Source organism: Mastacembelus armatus, chromosome 15 (assembly GCF_900324485.2).
Source record: "Mastacembelus armatus chromosome 15, fMasArm1.2, whole genome shotgun sequence".
NCBI classification, from domain to species: domain Eukaryota; kingdom Metazoa; phylum Chordata; class Actinopteri; order Synbranchiformes; family Mastacembelidae; genus Mastacembelus; species Mastacembelus armatus.
Genome location: NC_046647.1, coordinates 7847573 through 7871877, shown reverse-complemented (window position 1 = coordinate 7871877; position 24305 = coordinate 7847573). Strand labels below are relative to the sequence as shown.

Genomic DNA, 24305 nt, shown 5'->3' with positions numbered 1-24305 from the left:
TATATATATATATATATATATATATATATATATATATATATATATATATATATATATATATATATATATATATATATATATATATATATATATATATATATATATATATATATATATATATATATATATATATATATATATATATATTTATATGCTATTATTTTAAGATCTTTTATAGGCAAGATTGTGTCTAACAACCACAAATTCATGACATTTCAAGAAATTTCACATACCTAAACATGCCTCTTTGATCTCCGTCTTGTCCGTCCTCTGAATTATCTTCACCACAAATATCACCGCCAGTGGGGTAAGGAATGAAATTGCCTGTGAGGAAATCGAGACAAAAAATGTTATCACTGTGACATTAGAAAGGCTCTGCTGCGTCCTACAGCGTCTGTTTTACAGGTAAGTCGTAAAATGACTTTGCCTCAGGGAATGACATGAACCTATCCATTATTCAGAGATAATTTTAACAAGGCAAACTGAGAGGCCATACAAGCTTTTTTATTGTTTCCTGCATGCACACACAGTAATTCTGCCCTTGATATGAGATTTGGGCCTCATCAACACTTAGGTAATTATTTATGTCTCCAAATGTATTAACTACTTTCCCACCAAACTCAATGTGGTTTCTTTCTTTAAGCAGTGGCGGTTGTAAAAACAAGTTTTCACTTCCATTTTTAACACAAATCAAATGCTGTCGGTCCTCTGTGTATCACACTGTGAACCTCATCATCTCTCTTGAAGGAGATGGATTCAAACTTGTAATCACACTTAGATTCACACTTATAAGTGCACAGTTATTTTCTGAACTTTAAATTAAATGGGTATATTTAAAATTTCGCAGAAAGACATCCTGACGTGTGTAATGCTACTATGGACAACATAGGGCTAAAATTGGCCCTTACATGTCAAAAATGGCATTGCAGGATATACAATACTGTGTATCAATGCCCTTTCACTCATATCTCATCCCATCATTTTATCACAGAAGTTGTGAGGGAATGAAAGGGAGAGAAACACCTCTTTCTCTGTCAGGTTGAGACTATCACAGCTCCTCAGAATTTATGCAGAGTGAAAAGCTATCTGAAAAGGCACCAGTACCAAAGGTGGTTTCAACTTGAAAACATAAAGGTTTGATCTTTGCTCATAATATTTTATGGCAATTTAATGACTCCTATAAAAAAGCATTTATATTTTTTTTATTAGTAAAAAGATCTATTTTGGCACATGGGGCTAATAAGGTTCATTATCATGCTTTACAGATTTTACATGTTCATTTAACACAACCCTATGAATGCTGTATAATGTGTACACATCAGTTTCACCAGTATGCTAATTGTAAATTATTCTAGTGTTACTGGGAAAGTAACAGATTTCTTCAAAGGAGGTATATGAATAGCTATAATCAAGACACATCAGTGAAAAAAACTGTTATTGCTTCCTCACCTATTTAGGCGGTGGACTATACTCACATTTCACTCTCACTGAGGTTCCTACTGTCAAAAATAACATCAATAATTTCCCAGTTATTTTAATATGAGTTACATTTTGAGTATCTCTTCAAGAAATAATAATAATAATGATAATAACTTGTACATTAGAAAAAGAAGAAGAAATGTACATTATTTGGTGGTGTCTACACGAACTTGGCAACAGCAAAAACGTCTTCAATAAGATTTGATCGTGTGGGCCCAACAGTACTGTACATAAAAAGCACTGAGGATTTTCCTTCCATTTCTAAAATGACAGAATCGCAGAGTGACTCTAGGCGGCACACAGTCTAGTACAATCTACTTTTTAAAGAAGGTCACAGTGAGTCATAATGTAGTTTGATGTTATTTCCCTCCATGAAGTATTTTTAATTGTCAGATAAATTCTCCACACCCGTGACACTGAGGAGGTCTGACCGTCGGGCATCAGCATCTAGAGAATTTCTAGAGAAGAGGCATGTGGGGTGAGGGGGGTGTGGAGGTTGGGGTTTTCTCTCCCTATTATAATTCTGGCAGCCTGTCATGTCCAAAGATCCACTGACATTGAAGTTAATATAAACTGTCAACATTTTAATAAAGTAGTTGATGAAGGAGCTGATAAAGGAAATAGAAATAATAGAGGGCAGAAAAGCTGTAGAGGAGGGCTTATCTATTGCATTTGTCTGGACCTTCTATACTACAGACAAATATCACTGAAAGTTTAATTGTAGGCATCTGTGTGTGTGTGTATGACTGTGGGCCTTCTGCTGGATTGGTGTAAGCTTTCTATGAACAATGCACTTTCTAGTGCTTAGAACAAATATCCAACAAATTACTTGTTGATGAGCAATTTAAAGCTCAGTTTTTTTTTATTTATGAGCAAACCACATAACGTTCTAACCCTTTTATACTAATCAAAAAGGCTTCTAGCCAAACTAATCCTCCACATGCACAACTTAATGACAGTCATTGTTTTAGAGAGGAACATACAGTATATATGTGGTAGCTGTGACTATTTGAAATAAAATGATGATTAGTCACTGACTAATCTGTGCCTGTTCCTGCACATGTGATGGGTTGATTTATGTGTATGGAGACAAGTCTGTGCCTGTTAACCTGCTTTAATATTTTGTGTAATCACAAGAAATGAGTTAGTAAGTTTTTATAATGTTATTATGAGTTCTCTCTCAGGCACACTCAGCTCATTCCCGCTGAGTGTGCCTGGATAATTCAATCTAGATAGTCACAGTTTCTGTTTGAAGTTACAGACCTGTTGCAGCTTTTCCATTTTTTATTTTTTCAGATGGATGTTGTGGCTTCCTGGTTGCCTGGCAACCTCACGGTGATGGCAAGAAAGCCACAGCGCCCGACTACTGTCGGCTAAGAAATAGTTACAACACATAACTCCCCCATAAAGTGGTATGAACCTTCTTCAACTTATGGTAAGAAATAAAAATGTGCACTTCTCTCAAGCTCTGCTATTTCTTTCAAGTCTCAGTTATCATTAAACTTTTTGATTTCATTAAATTGTTTCAAAAACACCTTTTTTCACTCTAATGCATAGACTTTTGGAAGCAGATGCAAGTAGTTTCAGTGCAGTATTTCAGGTTTTTGGCATGATTGTTTTGGCATCCATAGAGTTGCAATATTTTACCATAATCTTTGAAACCACGATCATCTAGATAATGAGATTTTAGAATGAGTTCTGCTCGCCCAGTGTGGTGAGAACTGCACTTTGAACTAAATCAGCACAGGTGTGCTGGATGGAAATGTTTGCCAAGAGATTCTTTAGGTTATTTGCTCAGTGTTCACAGTAAGAGCCACGGCAACGACGCCATATAGAACAGAAACTCATCTTAACCCTGTGCCACTTACTGCTGTCCAAGAGGAAAACATATTGACATTAGAAGCATCTCTGTGAAGCCCTTCTCAAATCATTTAATACAACTCAGGCCGCAACAGTAGAAAAGAAGAGGTTTTACAGTCATGATCAGGACTGATTGTCCAAAAAAGGAATTTCTCCATCACACAGATAGATTACTAAGAATTAAGCAGAGGATGGGTTTCATGTAGACTTCAATTATGTCAAAGTATTCAGTGGCAAATCTAGTCTGTAATAAGAGGAAAGCATAATTAGACAGCAGGTACTTACAAACATGACCCTCTTGGGAATGTGGTCTGACTCAACCAGAGGATTCTTGTAGAGCCAAAGCTCCTCTGGTTGAATCACTCTCTCAAACGGCTCCAGAAACTCTGTAAATCTGTGGCAAAGAACAAATATGCAGAGATCAGTTACTCAATAGACATTTAGCAGATGCATTTGCACAGAGAAACAGTGCCACATGAGATATCACATGATTTTTTAGTGTGTGCACAGTCTGATTATGCCTATAATTTTTCATTTACAGGGCTCGCGATAACAGGGCCACTTTATCGCTCCATAAGGAATAACAGAACCGAGGCCATGTGAACTGTCTCACACCTTTACTGAGTGGAAACAAATTAGCATTCTCCTGCTTCTTCCAGCCCTCCCTGGCCACCCAATAATCTGTCAGACATGACCTTGTTTTCTGTCGTCCCAACACGGTCTTTTTGTCACTGCACTTTGAAACAGTTATACATAATGCACTGCTGTGTTGCGTAACTGTGCTATGAGATGTAGTGCCATAGGGAGAACCAAATATTTAAAGCACTGAGCTCCCAGTGGAGGAAGATTTTAAAGGTACGTGTTTGTGGGGCCATTGTCTTATAGCAAGAAAACTCTAAAAGAAAGAAATTAGAGAAAGTCTGTCTCTGGGGAATTTTGTATAATCAGGCACAGTCACAGCTAAACTGTGAAAAATACTCTGTCAGTGCCCCACACTGACTGACTGAAGAAGTGCCCCATGTAATAAAAAAAAAAAAAATCAAAAGTACAGCTGCATGCTCATTGGTGCCACCAAAAATTTCTGGGATGCCTGAAATCAACTTACTTAATGCCTTAAAACAAACAAATATCTTTATCTCTGGGTCTCCTGAGATAAGCTCCCCTGCCCACACACAGTATATGGGCCTATAACACAATATAGGCCTATAATAATATAATAAAACTAAATAATAAATAATAATATAATCAAAAATAGCTAGCAATCTTGACATAGATACAAACCAAAAAATAGATATACTCTAGATTATGGAACTTTTATTATTGAAGAATAAAATAAAACAATAGCTGTGTGGCAGTTTGTGAAAGGATTTTTAGGTTCAAGCAGTTTATTCTCCTGAAAAACTGCTTCAGTCCGGGTGGATAAAGTGACTGAGTGGTGCTCTCCCAAACAACTACTGTATATGCCATCTAACAAGGCATTTATCACACATCTGCTCAAGCAGAGCAGCTCACTGGCTAGCGGCAGCACAAGTGTGGTTGATAAATAGGATCCTATGCAGCACCTCAGTATATCTCAAACTATGGAAATATGGCCACTAGCTAAAAGGCACATGCTTCTTTAGCAACCCTTCCCTACATAATATGGATTCTTGTAAAACAGATTTTCTTATTTTTCCCTCTCTAGAGCTTGAATTACCTATTTTTAAACTCTCTAAAAGACATGCAGCACATTACACACTCTCTGGAAAGTCTATTTGTCAGTTTTCTGGTTTTGTTTTTTTTGTTTTGTTTTGGTTTGTTTTGTTTTATTTAAGGGAGGAGCCTAATCAGTACGTGTTGATTTTGTACCTTTCTGGGCTCATGTGCAAGACCCACAAAATGCTTCATTTTCTCAGCTCGTCCTCTCATCAGCTTTATTGTTCAGACATCAGTTTAAAAGCAGAGTATCTCTCTGTCTTAAACATATAGAGATAAGGTGAGTAACCACCACCTCCTCTCATTTGAACACACACACACATATACAGCTCTCAGGTCATTAAATACTGTAGCGCTCTACCTGTCACTGTGCAAGTCTTATCTCCAATCCCCTGACGTCTTAATGAGTTTGAGGCACACACTCCCCTGAGGTAACTCCACAGATAAAAGTCATTTTCACAACATTTGTTTTCATGGGTTTATGATTGAATGAACTAACCTGATGAAGAGGCACAACATAGTGATGATTATTAAAAATGGCCCATTCTGTTAGGTTTTAGGGCTACAATCTTTAGGCATGTCAGGAAGCTAGACCTCATTTATTTCTTTGGGAATCTTTTAATGTGTTAGCATTGTGTAATTAACTCTCTACGTAGTAGGATTTATTGAGAGTCTGCCATTTCTGCGCTGGATTTAGTTTTTCTATGTTAACATTAGAGATTCACACAAATTAAATCTGTTTTTATCTGTTTAACATATTTTTGACTAACATAAGAAAATTAATAAAATACTGCCACTATGGCAGTGAATACCTCAAATTTCACTTTCATAAAGTTAAAATTAAAATGGCTTTTGGACATGTAATAATATTGCTCTCTTATCTCTATTTGTATCAGATCTCCTCTATTAAATCAATATTGCCCTCAAACGATTCCCTTGGCTCGAAATTCAAATGGAAGATTTTTGCCTCATCTTCTCTTTACCAATAAAAAAAAACTAAAAAACTTCAGTATGGTTTAGGCATGCATTAAGGGCTCTAGGCAGCAAACATCAAGCGCAGTTGGAATTAATGAAGGCTTCATCCTTGATTCCAGAGTTAGAAGTGTCTAGCCTTTGAGGGAATTAATTTTACTTTTATTGTAATTTACAGGCTGCAATGAAAGCAGCAGGAAGTGCATCATTTTTCAGCTGGTGACAGGGGATGCATTTCTGTGTGTGGGGAAGAAAGGACAATGTGGATTACAGTCGCATTAGCGGAGCTAATGTCAGAGCTGGGAGAGGTAATGACAGACTCAGCACGCACCCCAATTGATCCTGCTGGGAAATTATTATAATCACATTGATTTAAAAGGGAGACAAAAAGGGTTGGGTGTGGTGGTAGGCTTAATTATAGTAAAAACACATTTAGATACCAAAACATCAGGTTCAAAGAATAATATATTTTCATTTATAGTTTTTGTTTGTGACATATTCCATTTTTAATTGTCTTCTTCTCAAAAACCTGTGGGGTGCTTGCAGCACTTACCGTACAGGAAAAATCTAAATGTTTTTTTTTTTCTACAAACAAAGATTCCAATCATTGCTTCAATGGCACCCGAGATCCTCTGACACAATATTTGAACAGAACAGAACAGCTCTCAGAGTACCTATAAACAACAGGCCCTGAACTCAGCACCGTCTGCTGGCTGCCTGGGGAGGACATCATTCTCTTTTATCAATTTCTGTTTGCTCTGTGCACAGACATTATTGAGCAAAGGCATAAAGGCTTATATAGGAGCCGACCCATTAGAGATTAACTGTCAACATGGTAGGTGAATATATGAAGTTTTTAACATAACGAGTGCTGGCATCAAACTTTTGAAAAACTTTGGACATTAGGCATAGTTTAATTGTAGGCCTCATTTATGCTCAGCGTACACATGTTGTCACATATATCCATAATAATTTCCATACAGTGTTATATACAGTCTATTCTTGGTTTCAAATATTCAGATCAGACCTTTGCTAACTGAAGACCAGCTTTTCATCACATCCCGTTCCTCATTAAAACTCTGCATTTGAGCCAATTTACCATCATCAGTTTCTATCAAATTCTACTAGATATCCCAAATCTGACAAGCACAGCTGCAGCAACGGAATGAAAACTAAAAATTATTTGTCAAAATCCCCACCCAGTTTGTAGATTTAGCACACAACAACATCAAGAACCATACAAGCCGCTAATTTGAAAGTGCTTAATTTACAACTCAGAGTGGCTGTGGCCTCTGGAATACATATCATCTGCTGTGCCATTGTGACATAGAGTAAAAAAAAAAAAAAATGTTGAGAAGTTCCTCCTTAATTAGTTGGATATGCTGCAAAGCAATTAGGCACACAGAAGAGTGAAATAGCTTAGTTTGATTAACTTCAGGCAAGCTCCCCACTTTCACAAAACTGAGTCTGAAAGTAATCTTTGGGCTGAATGTCTGTGTGAGTGCACTGGTGCCTCAGCCTATCACAGAAATATCCAAAAAGAAGCTGAGCGTTTATACTGATATTGATCGCATTGTATCTGCTAGCAGGGGTTAGCAGAGTGGGGGCCAAATGCCTGGAGCCTTCATTAAACTACAGTAAGACAGTATTTATCTACAGGTGCAGCAGGCCACAGAGCAGTGCCCACGCTGCGCAGCTCACTTAGCTCACAAAGTGTGTGACCTTCACCTCTCAAGGGGAATGGAAAATATCAGGGAGCTTTAAAATGTCCTCAACACAGAGACACAAAGCACCAGACAGTGCAAGCGAGCCGTTCGGGCACCGTGGAGTTAACTCCGGGCAAGTGTCGCCCTTGCTATGTGGGTTAAGCCATTATCCTCATTTTGCTGCACTTTGCACCAGAGATGCTTACAGGTATGACTGCTACAGTACCTGCTGCAATCCAGGGACACATTCAAAAAGATGCAGGACATGGTCTCTGCTCACATCTGATTGCATTTGCACTCTCAAGAGGTACACATTTGGCAATCAACTGAACTACTAGGGCTGAGCTGTGTGTAGTGGAGGGACTGAGGGGAAAAACTTGGACCTGACCATCTGCCAGGTCTGTGAATGAACTTCAAATGACTTCTCCCACCAGATCAAGAGTGGGTGATCATCAGTGTGTTTCTCTGTCTGATAGCACCCACATATCACCCCTTACTTTTTTACTCCAGTCATTTAATCATATATTTCATCTTTTAATCATATTGCAGGGAGCTACTGAAAAGAGAGATTTACAAGCTATTAGGATCAGAAGTTGTGTTGAGCCCTGAGGAAATTTCCCATCCTTCTCTGTTCAATGCCTCTTCTGGAACATTTACCACTGGTAAATTCTCATTTGTTCTCCTATATGTCATCAAATCCAACTGGAGCACTGGGCTGTTCAAAAAAGCTAAATCAGTGGTGAATGCTTGAATTCAAGCTTGGATATGAATACATTTTATATCTAAAAATATGGATTTGCAGTGATGACACTGAGGAGAAGGGATTCAATGAGAAACAATAATTGATATGAACATGGAGGACCAGACTATGAACTGGCTCTCTGATTCCTGGATGAATTATGTCCCAGAGGTGACTGGCACACAGGCCAAATCAGCAACATACTGCTTGGATGGCACTTGAATCCTCTAAGCTCTCTACATTGTCTGAGCAGAGGCTTTCAGTTGTTGCACAAAGCAGTTCCCAAATTAAAATAAAGATCGTGCTCAGAATAAACTTTCCAAAAATGTTAAGTCATGGTAAGAATATGTTCAAAAATGCACTTTTGCTATTTTTCCTTTGAGCCTGTCAGCAAATCATGTGCTCTACCAGAGTGTTTGGTCTCACCGTGTTAAGCTTACTTTCTGATGTCTTTCACTTTTAAATTTACAAAGAGCTCTGTAAGAAATGTTTGTCACTCCATAAAGCTATTTTGACTTCACCTCATGCATGCTTTATTTTCCATGTGGAACAGGGACAATTAGGATACTGTAAGCTGGTATCAGTGTGATGTTAAATTAGAGACAGAATGGAATTAGAATAATTTTAAAAATTGCACATTAAAGGACTAGATTGTCATTTTCTATCAGCAGTTTAGCTTAGCTTGGCAGGGAGGCTGAAAACAACAACAAAGAAACCACCTGGCTCTATCCAAAGGTAACAAACTCCACCTAACAGCACCTCTAAAGACCACTGCCTATCTCATTTTAAATATTCTCAGCTACTTATAACTGTCTGTGTGCTCATATTGAACCGAAAATGGTGCTGATGTTCTCATCTCTTTGAATTTTAGCCAACTTTAATCTGTTCCTTTAAATGCACTCTGTGATGTGCACTGTAATTTGCTCCTCAGCAAGCCACTAAGAAAACTTGACCATCACACTTACTGTTGAAGCTTACATTATAACGTACTATTTAATCTACATTTCTCCAAAGTTACCAAATCATTTAGTTAAGTAGGTCAGGAACATTTTCCAGTTTTCCTATTAGAAATGCACTGAATGGATATACACTATGACTGTAGAGTGCATCAGATCACATCACCTTTTCTGGAGTTGTGCATCTGAAAAATGTGCTGTCAGAATGCTCCAACCTACGAAAGAGAAATCTGTTATGATTGATGGGTGAGAGTCACAGCAGACGAACCTCAGTTTATCACAAATGCACAACTTACATATTCAAAACTGCTGGAAGGAAAAAGCACGGCACAGGTTTTGCTTCAGTTTTCATTTCTTATTCCACATAGGAAAAAAAAAAAAAAATCCTATTGCAGCTAAATCAAATCTAAATCCTCTAGCACAGCTGGATTTAAACAAAGGCAGCTGTGGTTTCTGTGATTTAATAAAATGCTGCTGCTGAGGCTGCTATTTGATTAGGGGTGGATCACAGTTGAGAAAGAGCGGAGACAACAGACAGACTGAGGATACATTCTTGATTTAATTAAGCCACTTTATTTCATTTATTATCGGACCCGCGGAGCACAGCACTGCTACCTTGACAACTAATGTGTGTTTATGTGGGGTGTTGATTGTTGTATTGTGCCTCTAAGTACATGCATATATGTTTTTACCCAACTTTCTATTAACTTTCTAATATTATAGTCACAACTTGTACACTCACAAAATAAATCCATACTATCAATATCCCCATCTAAATATCCTATACACCAAACTGTGTAGCTAAAATAATCACATTTAATTAACATAGTTAAAGGGATTCAATCAAAAATGAGTATTTTCGTAGACAGTCCTTATGCTGCACTTAGCCAGGGATGTCAGAATTCTGCAAGTGCAGTAAATGTCACATCCCCTCTGTCTCTCTCTGTTTGACTTAGTGGTTACAGTCAGAGCCTTGACCAAACGTGTGAGGAATGAACAGCATCGGTCTTGTCACAGGCAGAAGAGAGAGGAGGGGAGCTGCACAGATGCAGAGTGACACTCAGCTAGCTCTGGCTTCCCTGGAGATATCCCTTCTCAAACTGGCTAAAGGCAGAGGAGAAACAGAATATGCCATGCATTACTTGCCATGCAAAGTCCTACTGGGCTGAAACAGAGGATATTGCAGGGTAATTCTTTTAGTTTTAATTACCCATTCAAACTTTAAGAAGCTATGTTAAAAGCCACTATATAATGAGGAGCAAAAATTTAAAAAAAGGCTGGCTTGGTAAAACTACAGGTGTCTGTTCATGATAAAAGCCCCAGAGATGCTTTGAGAAGGTCAGATGCCCACATTTGAGACAGGCATTAGAAAAAGCAGTGGTCTAAAGCTGGCAGGACATAGCTAAGGGACACACTGGGATTGGAAACTGAAGGCCACATGGTGGGGAGGCAGGGTAAGATAAGTTTCCAACCCACAGAAGGAAAAAAAGGAGCCAGGATGTTATGCACTGGTGATTTGCCAGCAGGCTTCTCAAATGCTCCACAGGACCAAAGCTTATATTCATGGCGCTTGCTGAGTGAATCCATCAACTTTACCAGCTCACTGGTGTTGGCTTATCACATCTGTTGAGTTTTTTTTTTTGCACTGTAGAGGAAACTGTCAGCCTTGGGTAAGTTTTTTTTTTCTGTAATGAAGTGTTTTTATTCACTTCTCTTCTTTATAAAACTTTTCTTTTCCTCTACATGATCTCAATTCATTAATTTCCAATTTTTCCACTGTGACTTTTAACAGTACATCATTAAACAACATGAACTCGTACAATAATTAACACCAAAATGCATGTGGTTACTGATGAATGAATCAGGAGCAACCTATTAATCAAGTGTTCATGAGTCATTACTGGAAACCTCAAGGTATATGGTATATAATAACAAGTTACTGGACAGTAATGTGTTACCGTAATGTCAGTCTTCTAGACTGAGTTTGATGGAAATGTTAGTTTAGACCTTCTAATTTTATCAAGCACACCTCTGCTTTTCTGTGACATGTGTTACCAACTCTAGAATTGCAACCTTATTATGGCTGAGAATAATTTCAAGAGGTGTCACAGCTTTGAGTGCAACTTGTTCTGTACACTGTCAAAATGTCATTGGTGAAAAATGTACATGTTGTGTCTTCTTAGCTGACTTGCTCTGCCAAGCACTTTCCAGAATCAGCTAATATTGGTTCTGTGTTATGGTTCCCATTGCCTATTGCAATTGTTTGTATGTGCTACCATTCCATTTGGTTTTTCTCAGTTTCCCGTTTCATTTGGCTCTGCTTTTGTTTGTTTTTTTTCCTTGCCCTGGTGATCCCAGGAGGAATAAAGCTTGTTTTGGTTCTGCATTTAGATCCCTCCTCTCCTTCTCTCCAGCACATCAACATATAACAGAATGCTTCCACCAGGACCCAGCGGACTCGATCAAGGAGGACCAACTGATCTCCGGGTTCCTAGAAACCCTTGTGGCGACACGGGAGAGGGCCTGAGTATTTTCTCCCTCAGCCTGAGGTTCCTTTCCCTCAGTCTGAGTCCCCTCTCACTCTCTCTCTTCCCCCGCCTGAGTCTCCTGTCTTGCACCACCGATGGCAGCGTCGTCAGAGAGGGGTAGCCGTATCTCCGGTCCTGCCACCAGGGTCCAGAGCTGCCTCCTCGCCGCCTGAGCCTCCAGCGCCACAGCAGTTCGAGCACCCAGCCCCACAGCAGACAGGACCTCGTGACCAGCAGCCTCGACAACGACTGAGTCGCTGCCGTCCAAAGAGGCAGATCCCCGTGTGCCAACAAAGCCGTCCCCGCTGAGGTTCCACCCTTTCAGTCGCTTGAACCTCAGCGTGTCAACGACAATGTCCCCGCTGACGTTCCACTCCAATCTCCAGAACCTCAGTGCGCTGACGTGGCCATCCCGACTGAGGTTTCACACCAGATCCCAGTATCAGTCCCTCGGTATCCCAGCAAAGGCGCCCACACCGAGGCCCAGTCTCCAGCGCCCCAGTCTTCAGCACCCCTGTCTCCAGCACCCCAGTCTCCAGCGTCCCTGCTCCCAGAGGCTTCAGTCCTGATTCCAGAACCTCAGTGCGCCGACAACAGCGTCCCCGCTGAGGCCCCATTACTGGTTATTGAGCCTCAGTGCACCGATGTCCACGTCCCCGCTGAGGTTCCAGTCCTACTTTCAGAGCCTCGGTGCGCCCATGCCACCGTTCCCGCTGAGGCTCCAGTCCTGATTCCAGAACCTCAGTGCACCGCCAACAGCGCCCCCGCTGAGGTTCTGTCCAGGATCCCTCAGCGTGCCAATGACAGCGTCCCCACTGAGGTCCTTTTCCCATCTCTGGACCAGCCCTTCACCTGAGTCTCCGGCCAGCTTTTCGCCTCTGTCTCTGGCCAATCAATCACCTCAGTCTCCGGCTAGTTCCTCGCCTCAATCTCCCGCCAGCCCTTTGTCTGGATTTCCGGTAGGCTTCTCCCCTGAGGTTCAGACTAGCCCTTTGCCTCAGTTCCCAGCCAGCTCTTCACCTTGGTCTCCGGCAGGCCTTTCACCTGAGTTTCCAGCTGACCACTCACCTGATCACTCCAGCTGACCACTCACCAGTGGGGGGGGGGGGTCCTGTCATGGTTCCCCTTTGGGACTTCCTGCTGGGGACCTTTACACTGAAAGGACTTCCCTTTTTCCCTGCATTGGTCCCTGGCAACCTCACACACTCAATTAATGGGTTTCACCTGTTTACAATTATCTTTTGCTTTCCCCCTATAAATACTTCTCTCTACTGTTCCATTCAGTTTTTCTCAGTTTCCTGTTTCATTCGGCTCTGCCTTTGTATTTTTCCCTTGCCTTGGTGATCCAAGGAGGAATAAAGCTCCTTTTGGTTCTTTATTTGGGTCCTACCTCTCCTTCTTCTCTCCAGTACATCAACGTATAACATTCTGGTCATAATAAGTAAATATCAACAACACCGTTTTCTTTTTTATTGCTACTAATGTTTAATACAGAGGGTGTCACATTTATGTGACAGTGAGTGATAATATAATTATTATTGTTGAATAATTAGTAAAGCTGTGTCATTCAGTTTTCAGCAGTGCAGCACCTCTATTAGTCATCAAGAAATGACATGTAGTAATTGATGACAAAGAGATGCTCTAGACAGAAATGTAAATTATTAATTGTTAAATTCACTGGGAAACTGAAATAGCAAATGTTACCAGCTCTGACTTTTTATGTTATGGTGGATTGCTCTATTAATAACGGGGGGGGGGGGGGTAAGACAGTTATTAGTTCCTTTTACTTTTACTTTGAGTTTGTTCCAGCTATGCTCTGTTATTTTCCTGCAACCTCACTGAAACCACAGTTGCTAAAGGATGAATACACATGGGAAGTGTGTATTTGTCAGTTAACCTTGAAATGTTGAAAATTTTTAATCTACAAAAGGTCAAATCTGAATTTAATCTGTTGTATTTACATCCCACTGAGAAACTGGTGATTATCATAAACTAAAAACATTCCCGCTGAGGCGCAGATAATTAATTCTGCAGGCTGAATAACTGACATCTGTGGTCACCTCTGTGCTTAAGGATTCTGCGTTCAGCTCAGAAGAAGCTCCCACTGTTTCAGAGGGTATATAGACACCCTAGTGGATGCTTGTTGTGTGTGTTGTTCTGCATGCCTGTATGTGTGTGTGTGTGTGTGTGTGTGTGGCTGTGTTTATTAAGTTAGACATGAGGGTAACAATGCTTGAAGTGACAGAGAAAAAGACAGTGGAAGGGAGGGAAGGAAAGTGGAAAGAATTAAACAGAGACACCCCGATTATTCATGTCGGCTGTGATGTTGGATAAAGATACAGGACCGGGACACAGAGCTGACATTTATCTATGTTGTCATGCTCATTGTTCATCCTAGCAAATGTCAAAGTCAGTAGCAGCAGGAGAGAGGTTTTAGCTTTGTGCTCATTCAAAGGAAGGGTGAACATACACAGATTGCAATATGCAGAGTCTTAAAGCTAGTCATTAGCAGCATCAGAAGCCATGTACACACACAACCATGTATGCAAGCAGACACACACACACATATATCTGAGATGTATATAGATGCTTACTATGAATGTACATCCAAAAATACATACTGTTGATTTTATTACACAAATATTCAAATATTCCTTATCTTAATATTGACTTTAAAAGCATAAACATGCACACACACAGTGATGCTTTATTTATAATCATTTATAACATTATTCATCTTATGATTCATGAACTATATATGAATGTTCCCTCACTGTAACAGCCACTTTCCTTGCCTTTGGCTATTTAAAAGTACTCAACTGATTTTCTTTTTATTTACTAGAGGGTCTAGTGAGACGCAAAACAAACCCAGACCATAAACGCCTCTTTACCACTTTAACGCTCCCCTTTTGTCCAGTTTCCTGGTGAACTATGAATGCACCAAACAGCATGAGATTAACATCCCCCCCACAGCAGCGTTAGCTGACTAACGATACACAGCTCAATGGTAGCACAGGAGTGGTATGATATTTACTGGTGAGGCTGAAAGATGCCTTTTGAAAAAGTTGAGTGAAGCCATGCTGCTAAAAGTGGGACTGTCACAGAGGGCGACTCAGCCACAGAGGGGTGGCCCAGCTCAGTGATTACTATTTTGATTGCCTCTTATGTCAGTCACATGATGCAAAACATTGTATAGCATAGTATAGCTAGGTATAGCTAACTGATGGTCAAACAAGAGAAGGACTGATCGTGTATTCTTGGCTTCTAACAGTCAGTAGAAATCAATTTAATCTACTCTGCTTCCTTTTAATTTGAATGTGCTTTACGGTTCCTGTAGCGTGTACAGTATATCTTGTACAGTATATCTTGAAGGTCCTGCACACCCCCACACATTTTAAGATATTCAGACTGGACCTCTGCTCAGGTTGACTGTGGGTGGAATTAGTGTACATGAGGTCACCTCACATGCATTAATAAGGATCTTTGTATACACCCACACATTTGTGAGAAGAACTTTAACCAGCATAAGTAATGGGTGAGAAAAACTTTTACAGTAACTGCTGGCTTACTTCCTAAGGACTTCATCACATTAAAATAAAACACAAATGACTCTATTTAACTGGTTAGCATATTCATTGCACTGAAGGTAGTGAACTTGGAAAACCACCAAGTAGTGAAAAGATTTTAAAAGTAGAAAACCAAACAAACCCACCCTTTGGTTCTGACTTGTCTCCAAAGCCACTCCTCCAGAACACATGAACATGCACTGCTTGTCTACTGTGAAGTCTTTTTTTTTTTTTTTTTTTTTTTTAACAGAGAGAGCCAATATTAATTATAGTTTTAACATTCTCAAATGTATTCTTCTGTTTGCGAATGAAAGCTGCTGTGTGTACCTTCTCTGCCATAAATGGCTAGCTGAAGCTATAAACAGAGCAGTTGACACATCTGCCCACAATGACTTGTGGGAGATTCTTGGCTCACATATCTGCAAATTCAGCAACCACATCCTTCAAAGGCTGCATTTGAAGGCCAATTGCATCACAGCATGACAACAAGGCTGTCCCCTTTCATAGGTTCCTTCAAACACAACAAATAGGACCTTCTTTTCACAGCAAAGAACTGTTGTATCCATCATGACCGACGTATCCCAACATTCTTCGCACACTGGTGATGAAAAGCGAATATGACACAAGTGGCAAATGGCTGGATCCAGTCAGTGGCCCACCTGCAGCTGTCTTGGTTGCTAGGCGTCAGGAGGCGTTACTCAAGGGTAGGGGTGGGAACAGTCCGTGACGCAAACAGGAAATCCTTCGTAGACTAGGCCGTCTCATTTCGGTTCAGCCCACAGTTCACCACCTTGTGATCTACAACAGCTATTGAAAGGGCAGACAGTTGTCTACAGTTGGCAAGTAGGTTAATGAGCAGGTTGGCCATTAATATTTCTGCTTCTTTTTTTTTTTTTTTGGTACAAATGCATTTTCTATAGAAATAATTCTTAAGGTTGGACTTTGTAGAAAGAAATCAGTAATCTTGATATCCTCACCTGCCAACTCCCAGTTTAACCTACGAAAATATGTGAAAGAAATCTGGATCTACTGAGGTCACCAATCTCCATAAAAAACTAAGCTGTCCCACCCCTACGTGAACAAAACAACTGTGGAGTCAAGGGCAATTCAATCACGCAGTCTTAACCACACAGTACCGAAACAAGGTCTAATCAGCCTAATTAATTTATTAATTTTCTGTGTAAACCACTGTGTGGGCCACGTATTAAAGTGTAGGCTTTATAAACTTTATTTGTATTTGCAGAATGAAAGATAAAGTCTGGGCCCATGTCTGTTGACAGCTGAAAGATCGAATCATTAAGTGTGTACACTAGTGAAGATCAAGTTGCTATCAGTCAGTCTCATTACAGTTATTGTTTGTTTTGTCTTATCTACAGCTGGAGTTTGGACTGTCGACACTGCAGGTTTAAGTTGGTGAAATAATTAAAGGGACTGTCTGAAACGTGAGGCAAATGAAAAATAGCATTGTGTGCCCTGAGTGAGAGTATTATTTTTTTTATCCTGCTCACAGTGTAGCTGAATATTTTTTTATTTGTGTTACAGCCAAAAAAAAAAGAAGGTTTGGCTGTTTTTTATTTATATTTTTCTGGTTTGCTGAACTTGAGGTTGAATTTTAAGAATTCTGGGTTTGTTGAGAAGAACACATTTGACTAACTTGGGACAAGGGCAGGGACATAAGCCCCTAGAGGCCTAAGAGGCACAAGTCTCCAGATGTAGCAAATGTATGAAGCTGACAAAAAAAATCAGTGTTGATTTCTTTCTTTGTCGATATTTTCAGTTTTGGTAAGACTGTAAGATTGTTTACCTAAAAAGTTATAAGAGTTGTCAGAGATATACCTCTGCTCCTTCCTCCCTTCGACTACAGTATGACATATGCCTTATGTGAGTCACCACGCTGAGGCAAAATGTGAGCTATCACTCTGCAGTGCATTGTCTGGAAAACCACAGAGGAGTCATCATAGAAAGAGTCTATCTGACAGCAAAACCCAGGAGCCTGAGGGGCACGCACACACACACACACACACACACACACACACACACAGACATGATGAAGGCTTTTCCAGAAGTAAAGGGCCTTGCTTGTCAAATATGTTGAGATTTGGGTCAGGAGATTGCTATATGTGTGAGGATGTGTGTAAGAAGGAGGCTTTTTTATCTCCCCTGCCCCTCATGTGTCTTTGTACAGATAAGAGTATGATGCCAGAAATGACAGTAATGGAGCAGAACTAAGAAAATATCCAAGAAAGGTACAATGGAGGGAAGAAGTGACACACAGAAGGTGGGAGAGTCCGAGAGGAAATACATGATAGGAGGAAGTGTAAAGCAGTGCAGCGAGCCTCCCCTCTGCTTCGACGGGAACTGTCACTGCCATGCTGCGTCCAGACCTTCCAGGTCTGCAGCATCCCCATTCAGCCCAGCCTCCACCGGCTGAGCTGCAGTCAAGTCTCAAATATTTCATCATCTCCTTGGCGCCTTTTACAGAACACATCTAGACAAATGGGATGACAACAGCACATATCATTCATGAAATATAGATCTCTATATATTTATTGCTATTCACAAAGTGTTATCTACATATTAAAAATATTATTTCATACTTGTCTGCTTGTTACTTGATGAATAATTTTAAGCTTGCCTAGAACACCTAAAAAAAAATGCTGATGTAATATTAAGTTTTTGTAACAAGTAATCAGGAAGCAGATTGCTCAGCTGGAAACCTTTGACGCATTTTCATCAAGAATTTTAATTCATTTTCTTTTTTAGGGGTAAAGGAAACAGGAGTACTGGATCCAAACAGACGTGACGGACACTGAAGAAACAAAACACCATGTTACAGTAAAAAAAATGTACCTAAGGGTGAGAGTGTGTAAAATAGTTGTAGAAGTTAAAAGATTATCCAGCTGAAAATGCAATTTAAGAAATGCCTTCAAGGATAGGCAGAATCCTTACTGACTGTTGCCTTAATGACTGGATTTCTGATTAAATTCCTCCTGTAAAAATGGTGGCATCTGATTAATTTTTTTAAATTTTTATTTTGTAATGAGAGCTGCAGTGTAGGGGTGGGCTGGGAAATAAATCAGACTTGAGAAGAGAACTGTAACTCTACAAAATTATTAATTCATATGTTTTAAATAAATGGAACTAATGACTCCTCCATTAAGTTAAGAGAAGTGACTAATGCTTTTCTCCCAGAACTCTCTGACATGTGCAGGCTAGTAGAAACCACTTATCTCCGTTAGATAATGTAATGAATTCCAAATAATTCATGTCTCCTTTGACCAGAATCTGTCTTGACACTGACAGAAACAATAAACAGCTGTTTACAGACCAAATGTGTTATTTTCTGTGATCACGCAAAGAGTCAGCCACCCTGGCAGGTTTAGGTTCTAATCTAAAAGCTAGAATTTAAAGGCTAATATGCTCACAATGTCAATGCTAAGATGGTGATGTTCACCAAGTATGTTTCCAACTAACCTAACCCAAAACTGCATGTCTTTGGACTGTAATTTTGGAAAAGTATACAGTGATAGGGAACCATCAATGTCTAAATTCATGCCAATCCACCCAGTAGTTGTTGAACACTTTTATTTTTGGTTCTCATCTAACTAATTTTGTTTTGTTCTGTTTTTTGTTTTGTTTGTTTCTTTGTTTTTTTGGCCTGTAGTAAAATGTCATCATCTAATGGATAGGTTGACCCCCACAAGGCAATATCTGCTAAAACTTGAAGTATTCCTTAAAGAAGAAATGGCGAATAGGGCAGAAAGAGAGTAACTGAGTGATCTGACGCACACGAAAGGCAAATGAGATGGGGATGGATAGATGACAGCAGGGACAGCAAGACATAATGAGCTGATCAAATGATTGTTGAGAATGAAATCCTAGAATAGCTTAGAGCGGTGACAGACTGAGATGTCAGGGAATCCCTCGTCTGTGATCGTCAGCTGTCTCTGCTCATGGTTATTTCTGCCACAGCACCTGCAGAGTTTGCTGACCCACACTTTTCTCTCTTTTCTCCTTCACCCCTCCTCTAGCCGTCTGCTAAAAACAAACAGTTCATTTTCTGCCCATCCTTTCTTTACACAAATCTCCTCCTCTGTGCCTTGACAGTTTTCATTTTTCCATCCATCTATTTTGTAATATTATTCGTCCACCTGTTTTTCACAGACCTCTTAGATACTAAATGCAACCTGGCCACTAATGCAATCGATAATCAAATTTGGCATATAACACACAAATCCTTCTGAAAAGTCTTACCTCTGCACTATTTTTGATCTTTGTACTTTTACTTTTGCTTTCAGCTGTGCTTGTTGAATAATCTCCATTTGTTGTGTTCAATTGGACAACTCTGCCCCTTTCACAAGCCGCTCTCTTAAGAACTAAGTAATCAATCAAGCCTTTTTTAAAAAAAACAACAAGTATAACAAAGCGTGTTCTCGCTGTGCTATCTCAGTCAAGATCAATACGTGAAGATGCCTAGAGGTCACACTCATCTCGGTCACTTGTTTTCCCCTGTCTCAATTTGTGTCAGCAGAAACCAGTCGGAAGTTGTTTCCACATCCCTCCAGCCACAGTCACTTGTCAAGGCTGCACACGCAATATTTTCTTCATCTCTAACATAATGAGGGTTGCAAATTGGATGACCTGTGATCCAGTGCCTCAGTTGCTGCTGCCAAAATCAAGAAATGCAGAGGGAGAATATGCTGCAATAATCACGCAGGCAGTGAAAAGCAAACAAATTGTAAGTGATCCTAGCTAGATATGTGTCACACTGTGATTTCTCACCACAAGAGAACAAACAGAAAGGCTTGAAAACAAACTGCCACAATTGTGTGGAGACATAGACAAAGAGCAACGTGGCCATCCAATTGGAGTTTTCTCACTATCTGACGAATGCTACTCCAGTATTTACTTATGTCTACCTTTAGTTGAGTCAATCAGATTTTCAAAAAAATATCTCAGCCTACTATATGGTGGACTATGTCATCACTGACTACACAGGCATTGTAAAATCCGTTAGAGTGAGCTTGATTGCTTGGAGATTTGGCCCATGGGAGGCTAACCCACAGAGACTGGTGAAATATAACAAAGGCTGTAGGCTGCAGAGCTGCAGGAGTTTCTATTTTCAGTGGGACTGACAATATTAGAAACCTTTGGACACTGAAGGGATTAATACGTAACACCTCTTAAAGGTGCAACATATAAAACATGAAAGATTTAGCAGCATCTAGTGGTGAGATTGCAGATTACAACCACCTGAGCATGGATGCCTCTGTGAAAGGTCATCCGCTCCCTATAGAAATTTCAACGGCTTAAGAAAATATAAAGGTTGGTAGTTTCATTACACAATAATGACAACATATTTATGAATACTATATTCCCTTTCTGCTAATAGATCACTAAGGAACCTTTGAAAGATGGTACTGACTGGAACCTTTTTTTAAACAAATTTCGTTCGTTCTGTTGAGAATGACTGGACATTTTCAAAATGCTGTGGGTGAAGTTTGAAATAATATAAATAAGATTTTCCTACTCAGACTTCATTTTGATTATACTTAGCTTTAGCTTCTTTAATTCTGTATTTCAAATTTCTGTATTTTTTATAAGTAATTATGTCTCTATACCTAGTAATTTTTATCATGCAAGATGGAGTCCACCATAAATCCAGATTGCCTAATTAAGCACAAGGGAGAAAAACAGGCATGCATGTAATTCAAGGCAAAATTATCTCATTTTTATGTCTCGCTGTTTTTACACCCAACCTGAGCTGTGTTAAATTACTGCTAACTTGTATGAACATCCTGCTACTGCTTCATGTTAAAGGCATTCAACTGGCCAAACACATGGTAGCCATAATTGTGAAAAACTCACACCAATTGTTTATCATTATTGGCAGTAATTTTACATTTTTACAGCCACAGTGAGCTGTTAGATGAAGAGCTGCAGGTGACAAGCTGCACACGTCCAACTTCTCAGCACAGTGACTGCTGCTGTGGCTTAATGTGCAGAAAACTACTCACACTGTGTGCAGCATGAAATCAAATTGTTGGAGTTTTTTTTTTTTTTTTATTAAAGCAATGTGAGTTTGTTCGTTTGCACCGTAAACAGACACACTTTTGTTTCATTTCTGACAATAGATGCTCAGAGAGGACTTTTTTTGTACCATTAAACTGCACTTGCTGCTGCTATATAAAGAACGTTGGCACATCGACCAGCCTTGAAATCTTAAATCTTATCCGTTTAAGTTTTTCATCATTCATCCAGTAACCAAAACAGTAACTACCACAATATTAGAAATATTTCTTTGATCACATTAACTACTGATGCCACTGTAAGTAATCCTCTACAAAGAGATTTTCCCCACAAAACCAGAGGCTCCATCTTTAACGTGCAAGCTAAACAATCCGCTTATTCTTGACCAGTCTAAGGCCTGACATTCTGCTCTTCCCCAACATCTCACAAAGCTTTCTGAGACTTGCCAAGACTCTGGGCTGCATCCCAGGGCTACTCCTAAGCTTCCCTCTGAGAGGAAAGGATGATACGCAGCGAGCCGAACACTGCTTTGTGGGATGAACAGTGTTGTTGTAGAGCACACAGTATTAACCCTTTTGTTAAATATCAAATGTTTTTCTTTAAACAAAGTCAGGATCAGAGGGTATTTAACTCGTCACAGACCGGACATCCTGGTAGCGAATATGCTGCCAATATATGGTGCAAATGAAGGCCTTAATTCTCAGCAATAAAAGAGTCAGATCTGCTCGGGATGAAATTGTTACTCTTGGCAGAAACAAATCTGTTCTTTTTCATTGTGTACACCAGCCTGTAAAACAGCTGCCTTCTTCTCTGGCCAACCACTCCATCAAGAAGCTTTCAGATGGCTTGGATAAGAGTTTTTTGGTAGCTCTCTATTTGCTGTTCCTTGAGTTTTAATCTAAAAAAAATCTCAAAACAATCTAGATTTCCCAAAGTTGTGCACCATCTTATCTCTCTCCTCTTTCCTTATCTCTCTGTCTCTGTGTCCTTCTTGATTTTTTCTTTCTGGTATTTAGTAGAATTGATCTGCTTATTCAAGGTCCACCCATGAGCTGGAGAACAATTACAGAGAAACTTTAACTCTGAGCATGTGTTGATTAATTGTGGACATGAGCTCTGCCACAGAACCACTCAAGGAAGAAATGACTTCTTGGTATTTGTCTAAGCTCGGGATTACAAGGAAAGTGAAATAGCACCAATCGTATCATGCCCTCTGTCTATACTGAGTAGCTAACCACAGAAAAAAAATGTTTTCTTTCTTTCTTTTCTTTTTTTTCTTTCTATGTTTTGCTAAATGTCAAAGGTCCATTTCCATTTAGACTGGACTTTTGTCATTACTCTTGGGAAATGTGAGACTCCTGGGGTGCCTACCAAGCTATGGTGACTGCACGGCATTGGAGGTTTGATAGCACAGGGCAAACAAAACATCACACACTAAGGTCAGTGCACCTCCTAGGGCCTGGAACACACAGGCAGCTTGGCAAACAAGGGGAGAGGAATAGTAATATTCCCTTAAAGACAGATCATATTCAGCAAAATTGGGATGTGACTGATAACAGAGAATTCACGGCTCTTCTGTTTACATTGTTCCCTCCATACAGAAGCAGTCCTCACTGAGTACAGTAGTTTATTTTGTGCTGGAGAATAAGGAAAACAAAGCACAGAGAATAAGTTCTATGTAATCTGGCCCCAATCAATGTTATTTAATTGGACTCCAACACAACAAAAGACAGAACTTGTGTGTGTGATCTCTGATTAAAACACTGAAGCATTCATACAGGCTTATGAGCCCAAAATAATGCAGTACTGATTCATCCCTTTGCACCTGTTCGGAGCCATAAAGGACCATGAACAGAAATGAGAAAATCATGTTCCTTTGTCTTCTTCCAGTTAGATAACTTTAATATTGTGCTGCAATGGTAGATAGCAATAAAATAACACTGTAATGGGAAGAGCAGGATTTTAACTAAGAAATAAGCCTGGAAATACTTGTCGGTTAAATCAAACATATGTTGCATTTCCGAGATAAAACGACAGTGCGCTGAAAGCAAGCACAAAAGCTGACAGCTAAAAACTGTCGTTTACACCTCCAGTGAAGAAAACATTTTCTAGTTGACCTCAATTATCCTGCCCTCACCTCAAGCTTCAAGGTGAGGTAAGAACAGGGGACTGCTGCCCTTCAGGGCCACAGGGTAACTCTCTCTGATCTGCTGGGCATCAAGCTGGCTCAGTACAACAATTACTGCTGGTATCAAAAGACATGTATTTGACCAAATACTACCTCTGGCAGGAATACATTCGAAACCTGAGTTTGTGCTATTGAAAATAAAGGCTCTCAGTCATAAGCAGAGTTTGATGATATTCTGCTGCTGTCCTGCCAAATGGTCAGAACTCTAGAAAATCTGCAGATGTTTTAAGCTGTAAGCATGTGGATCATTGCGTTGGATTTTGTAATGTCTGTGATGCTGTATCTTCACAGGGAAAAAGTAAACTCGATACTGTAGAACCAAATCAATTTAAAGCACCCTGCTCAGTTAAGGGGCACACACTCAATGTCCAAAACAGATCAAGTTCACTGTTGGGGCTTTGTGACAAACACTGTTCTTTTTTAGCCTCAGCTTGTTTTCTGTGTACTGAAGAGGCAATCTAGGGAATACAACTCAATTCATTACAGTGATAAAGAACTTTATGACGAGGGGATGGTGGTGGTGATACTGGGTGGAACAGCTTTTTTTTTTTAAATGTGGCCTCAATAGACAAGGACACATCAGCCA

The 24305-nt window shown here is 39.8% G+C and overlaps 1 protein-coding gene across 1 annotated transcript in view; it reads right to left on the bottom strand.

The window, feature by feature from the left end:
- Positions 1-24305, bottom strand: part of plpp4 (phospholipid phosphatase 4) — a 40318-nt gene that overhangs the window by 15062 nt on the left and 951 nt on the right. The window contains exons 2-3 of the mRNA XM_026309719.1: positions 3625-3733; positions 234-324 (exon numbers count right to left, since the gene is read on the bottom strand). Of these exons, the coding sequence (XP_026165504.1) occupies positions 234-324; positions 3625-3733 (200 nt within the window). The remainder of the gene's footprint in view (positions 1-233; positions 325-3624; positions 3734-24305) is intronic.